At 61.4% G+C, this 6,217-nt stretch overlaps 1 protein-coding gene across 1 annotated transcript; it reads left to right on the plus strand.

The window, feature by feature from the left end:
- The first annotated feature begins 4,433 nt into the window (after positions 1-4,433).
- TOB2 (transducer of ERBB2, 2) lies at positions 4,434-5,806 on the plus strand. Its single transcript, XM_004675633.2, has one exon. The coding sequence runs from the start codon at positions 4,692-4,694 to the stop codon at positions 5,727-5,729; it is 1,038 nt and encodes a 345-aa protein (XP_004675690.1). The 5' UTR covers positions 4,434-4,691; the 3' UTR covers positions 5,730-5,806.
- The last annotated feature ends 411 nt before the right edge of the window (positions 5,807-6,217 follow it).

A 6,217-nucleotide genomic window follows, 5' to 3' on the forward strand; every position in this document is an offset into this window, starting at 1 on the left:
CCGAGCCCGGAGCCCCTTCTCACTTCCAAGCGTGAGCCCTCCAGGGTGGGGTGCATTTCCTCCCCTCGCCGTCCGCAGGCCCCGGCTTCTAGAGATCGTGTGGGGTCCTCGTCCCTCGCTCCCCAAAAGCCCACTCGCACGGCACCAGTACAGCGGAGGAGGGAGGGAGCCGGGCCTGGCTTTCGGGCCGCTTTTCCCGTTGCGGGGAGGGGTCACGAGCAGGGCTTATTTCTGGCCGCTGGAGCAGAGGGGTGGGAGCGGACAGCCCCTTTTGGACAGGCCAGTGGGTGGTGACCGTCCTCTGGCCGCTGAGCCGGAATTCACCGTTTTCCCTGAGCTCTTTATTCTCTGTGGGCTTTTCAGGGGAAACGGGCAGGGAGAAGTAGCCTTAGGTCCATTACAGATCGAATCTGTTTGGTCGTGGCCGTGGCCGGGGCCTGGGAGGAAAAGCCGGGCCCCAAGTTGCTTTCCCTTCAGTCCAGAGGATGGACTGTGCCCTTGACCAGAACGGGAGGGGAAGGAGGGAGCCGAAAGGAGGGGCCGCTGGCAGCCCCCACCCCCACCCCCAGGCACCGAACCCAGCACCGAGGGTCCAGCCTGGGCCAGGCCAGGGGATGTCCAGTGTCCGCTCAGAGCGAGCCTTGTTTTCTCTCTCTGTCCTGCCCTCCCTGCCCGAGAGGGGGCCCCTCACCTTGGGTTTCCAGCAGAAAAACACTCGTATCGCTTTCTCGGGCGCCTGTCCCCAGCCCCCCTCTTAAACAGAGGGGGAAAGAAGCTTGTGTGGGAGGGAGGATTAGGGAGGTTTAAAACCCTGCTGTAGGGGAGCTTTGCCGAGGACCTGGTAGTCTGGTCCGAGCAGGCCTTGCAGGGGGAGGAGGACGTTCCGGTGTCCGTGCGGCGCCTTCCTTCCCTGCGGTCTGGCTTCACCGACTTAGGGGAGGGTGAGACCTGGGCGCCGCCTCCGGGCAGCTTAACTGGGAGTTTCGGCGGCCGTCGGGCTTGATTCCTGCCTGGCCTTCCCGGCTGTGGGGAGCCGGAGCCAGCCGGAGCCAGCCGCTGGGCTTTGAGTGAACAGGCTCTTTTCTCTCCCAGGGCACTGTCCCTCCAGCAACTCCAGGCCGAGCCCACCCTCCCCCGGAATACAGATTGGGCCAGGGTGGGGGAGGGCGGGGATGGACCCTGTCTGCCAGCGCGCTCCCCCAGAAAAGCTCATCAAAAGCGGGTCCTCTAATTCGGCAGCCCGGGAGGGGGGCCAGGGGGGAAGGCCAGCGCGCGTGGGGCTGAGACCGGAGCCGGCGATACAATACGGAGAAGGCCTGGGCTAGAATTTTCATAAAATGTATTAGGCGGGGGAGGGGCACCCCCTCCGCCACAGCGCGCATGTGCAGCGGAAACTTTCCCGTTCCTCCGCGGCCGGCTCTCCTTACCGGGCCTGCGCGTCCGCGGCCGTCGCGAAGGATGCTGGGAGCCGCAGTGTGCCCAGAAAGTAGGTCACTTGCTCAGGCGAGCGCGAGGTGTCCGCGGACTGCCAGCCCCAGGGTGCAGAGCGGGCCTTTTCGCCGCTGGGCTCCCCGGACTTGGGGTTCCGCGGGGCCTTCCTGGCTTCAGGGGCACCTGGCTGCCCTGGAGAGGGCTCTCTTGTGGAAAGGAGCCTTGTTGCCAAACGTGGGCCCGCACAGTCCCTGTTAGGGGAGATGATGGGAGACTGGGTGGGAAAGGCACAAGTCCTCAAAGCCCCAGCCACACCCGCCAGCCCTGCCACTGCCTGCGGGGGTGGGAGCTGCCGGACCCCTCCCCACTCCCTCGTAGTGCTCTAGTGCTCGCTGCTAGGACGCTTTGGGTGTTAAGCACTGAGATGCCCGAGTGTTTCCTAGGGCCGCCTGGCCGGGCCGCTTCCTTCCCCACCTCCCTCCTCTGTTTAAAACTAACTTTTCTTTAAAACCTTCCTCCACGCTTCTGTCACCAGGTCTCTGATCTGTGTTACTAATCTTCGGGAGCCCCCTTCCAGCCTCAAGTGGCCTTCCCTCGCCCTTTCTGCCTGTCCTCTTGAGTATTTGCTCTTTAACACATTAGTCAGCATGAGGGGCCTGAACCCTTTGCTACCAGAAGTAAGTGAAGGGGGATAAGATTTAAGTGAAACTGGACAACAGAATTTGCTTTCACATTTGCAAATCTTTAGTGTGTGGACAACAGGTAGATTTTGTCCGTGTCGCCCACCCCACACCCCCTTTGCCTTCCTTCTGGCCTTTGCCATCTGAGTTAGGATCAGAAAGGACAGAGTTTGTTTGTTTTGAGGGGTCGTTACACCAAGCTTTCCAATCTCAACCACCTTCTAGCTTAATCCTAGGCTCCAGCGTTTGTCCATGACCTTTAACAGTTTTCACTAAATGCTCTTGGCGGTCGCTCCTCTAGTTAGACACACAGCACCAGCGCCTCAGCTTCTTGAAGTGAAAATTAGAGCCTGAGCTGACAGAGCAGAAATTCTCATTCTGGTTGTCCAGCATTTTTGCAAGGTTCCACCCACAGCCATCTGGCCTGGCCTGTGCTCCCGGCACGAGGCAAAGGTGGCGTTGCTGCCTCCTTGCTTGCGCCCAGCATCGCTGCGGTGCCCGTTGGGGGACAGCTGTGGATCACTTACGCTGCAGGAGCGTTGAGCTAGTTGGGGCTGATGGCGGAAGTTGTATTTCGGGGTGGGACACAGTGACTGTGTCCGCATTGAGTATGTTCTTATCTTCAACTTGGATTGCTTGGGGAGGGTTAATGTGAAGGGCGGCAAGTTTGAGGCGGTCCAGAAAGGCAGGCCCCCTCTGGCCTGGTGGCGTGCTGAGAGGGCTAGGTGCTGTGGGCGGCGTTTGAACCCGTTATCAGGAATGACTGCCAGCCTTCTTGCTGGCTTCAGGGATGTACCTAGATACATTTCTAGTGGATCACTGTGGCCCTTTTAAACCTGTTCCTGAGGAGAGGCTGACCCAGTCCTCATGACAGAGGGCTCCTACTCTTCTCTTTAAACCTGGACGCACTCTGGAGTTGTTCTGTGGTGACCGTAAATATAAAACAGACAGTTGAGGAAACCAGGATGAGTCTGTATTGGCGGCAGGAATAGAGGGGAGACGGGGGTCTCCTGAATCCTGAGCATCCCGGCGGAGGAGTTGGAAGAGAGGATTCAAGGCACCTCAGTTGGCCGCCCACGGTACCCGGGCTGTCTCCTCGGCCTGACATGAGGGTGGGACTAGGCCGAGCACTGCATGACGTCCCAGCCAGACTTGGTGCGCCTCCTCTGCTCTTTACCTCGAGCTCTAGGCCTGAGGCCTCGGCCTCAAAATGCCCATAGGAGCCACAGCGCGGCCGAGAACCAGCAAGTACACAGGGCAAGGACACGCGCAATCGCGTTTCAAGCTGGACCCAGCCTGGGGGCTCAGTGCTAACCTTCAGGATTGTAATGACACCCAGCCCCAGGCCTCTGGTGGGGCTCAGCTGCCTCGGGGGTGCCAAACCCCGGTCTGGCTGGGGCCTGGTCCTGGCGGGCCCGCCCTCCAGGTGGTGGCCAGTTCAGTCCCGCTCTGCCAGCGCCAGTCTGCGCCAGTCTGGGGACGGCCCTTGTGAAGAGCAGAAGTGAGGGCTGCTGATCTCAGGCCCGCCTGAGCCTGAGGCTGGCCCTGGCCTTGGGAATAGACCTTTCTGCCCTCTGTGGGATCTGGCTGTGAGAGAATCCCAAAATAACAATCTGAGTGTTTATCTTGGGCTGCCTCCTCTCCAGGGGTTCCAAGCGCTGGGTCATCAGAGCCAGTGCCAAGGACAGGTAGTCAGACGTCCCTGGAAGGCTGAGCGATGATGGAGCCCCGCTGGAGGCTGGGGGTGGCAGGCCCACCAGCGCTGCTCTGAGCACTTCTCTGGCCTGGGGGGCTGCTTCCCTCGCCTTCCTCTGCTTCCTGGGCGCCTCCCCACCCCGCCCCAGCGGTGGTTCCTTGTCGGTCCGCACTGCTGCTGTGACAGGTCTTGGCTTTCCCGGGGCCTTGCTCTTTGCACTGTTCCGAGACCAGATGGCGCGCGCTCTGAGTTACGCTGCAGTTCTGACATGGCTCCTGCCAGCCGGGGAGCCCCATGACAAGTGGGGTGTGACCGCGGTTGGAGCCCCGCTGCTGCTTCCTGCTCAGTGACTGGTCCCCCTTTCGAGTTACAAGCTTTTAAGCTTATTCTTGGTCTGTGACAGCCTGGGAGCACGACTCCAAGAGTGTGGGAGAGGCAGGCTGGCCAGAGCCTCCCTCCCCTCAGTGGTTTGGCCAGGCCTCCACAGTGACCCCAATTCTCAAACTGGTGGTGCACAGTACCCCTGGGTCTTCAGAAGTTCCCGAAAATGACAGCTGCTGACTCTAGGTTGCTCGCTACGTGCCAGCAGCGGTGTGCGGCAGCTGTCTGCAGACTGACACGGTCTCCACAGAGCTGTCGAGTCGACGCTCAGAGAAGCGTGACTGGCCGTGGCCACAGCTGAGCTGGTCGCTGCTGGAGCAGAGGGGCCTTGGCCAGTGTTGGCCCCCCGTCTGCCCTGGGCCACGGTCCCTGGCTTCCTGCATCCGCTCACCATCCCGCTCTCATTCGCAGGGCCGTCTGCACCCCACAGCTGCACACCTCACACCTCCTGACAGCCCGCGGCTTCTGCACGTGCCCTGCACGGACTCTGCTCGAAGAGGACCATGCATCTGGAGATCAAAGTGGCCCTGAACTTCATCATCTCCTACCTGTACAACAAGCTGCCCCGGCGCCGGGCAGACCTGTTTGGGGAGGAGCTAGAGCGACTGTTGAAGAAGAAATACGAAGGCCACTGGTACCCTGACAGGCCGCTGAAGGGCTCCGGCTTCCGCTGTGTCCACATCGGGGCGCTCGTGGACCCCGTGGTGGAGCTGGCCGCCAAGCGGAGCGGCCTGGCCGTGGGCGATGTGCGGGCCAACGTGCCTGAGGAGCTGAGCGTCTGGATCGACCCTTTCGAGGTGTCCTACCAGATCGGAGAGAAGGGGCCGGTGAAAGTGCTGTACCTGGACGACAGCGAGGGCTGCGTGGCCCCGGAGCTGGACAAGGAGATCAAGAGCAGCTTTAACCCCGAGGCGCAGGTGTTCGTGCCCATCGGCAGCCACGACAGCTCCTTGTCCAGCTCCCCGTCGCCACCCTTCGGCCAGTCACCCAGCCCCACCTTCATCCCCCGCTCCGCCCAGCCCATCACCTTCACCACTGCTTCCTTCGCTGCCACCAAGTTCGGCTCCACCAAGATGAAAAAGGGGGGTGGGGCGGCGAGTGGGGGCGGTGTGGCCAGCAGCGCGGCGGGTGCCCAGCAGCCCCCGCAGCAGCAGCCTCGCCTGGCCCGCTCTCCCACCAGCAGCCTGCTGAAGCACAAGAGCCTTTCTCTGTCTATGCATTCACTGAACTTCGTCTCGGCCACGCCAGCGCCTCAGTCCCAGCTCTCGCCCAATGCCAAGGAGTTTGTGTACAACGGCAGTGGCCCCCCCAGCCTCTTCTTTGACGGGGCGGATGGCCAGGGCAGCGGCACCCCGGCCCCCTTTGGGGGCAGCGGGGCCGGCCCCTCCAGCAGCAGCAGCTTTGACGTGGCCCAGGTCTTCGGCGGTGGCGCCAACAGCCTCTTCCTGGAGAAGACCCCCTTCGTGGAAGGCCTCAGCTACAACCTGAGCGCCATGCCCTACCCCAGCCAGCCCTTCCAGCCCGTCGTGCTGGCCAACTGACCTCCCGCCCGCACGGCCAGAGCACCCAAGGCCACAGAAAAGAGAAAGGAAAGGAAAGGCCAAAAGCAGAGGAAAAGGAAAGTACACAAAAAGATTTCCAACCTTCTTACTCTCACTTCTAGAAAAAGATCCAGCCCAGGCTCGGAGTGGGCGGGCCCCGACGCAGAATCGGCTGGACTCGGCCCCTGCTGTTTCCCTGCCTGCCTCTGATTTATTTGGTTGATTTGGGTTTTATATTTTTTTTACGTGTAGTTTTCTATATGACATCATTAATTAGTGGCTTCCTGTGCTAAGAATGGTCCAGATGAGGACTGCTGCTCCCTCCCTCCCTCCCTCCCTCACACCGCCCCACTCAGGGTCGGTGTGTCCAGCTCCCGGGGAAGGACGAGCAGCAACCAGGGCCTGGGCCTCCCGGCAGGCGAGGGCTGCCCGAGTCACTGCCTCTGTCACCTTGTCCTCTCAAAGCCATCCAACCTCAGCAGGCCCTT

The sequence above is a fragment of the Condylura cristata genome, unplaced genomic scaffold, assembly GCF_000260355.1.
Source record: "Condylura cristata isolate star-nosed mole 26May11 unplaced genomic scaffold, ConCri1.0 scaffold00004, whole genome shotgun sequence".
Taxonomy (NCBI): Eukaryota; Metazoa; Chordata; class Mammalia; order Eulipotyphla; family Talpidae; genus Condylura; species Condylura cristata.

Excerpts from the sequence above, each read along its gene's own strand:
- TOB2 (XM_004675633.2), top strand. The coding sequence starts at position 4,692 with ATGCATCTGGAGATCAAAGTGGCCCTGAACTTCATCATCTCCTACCTG.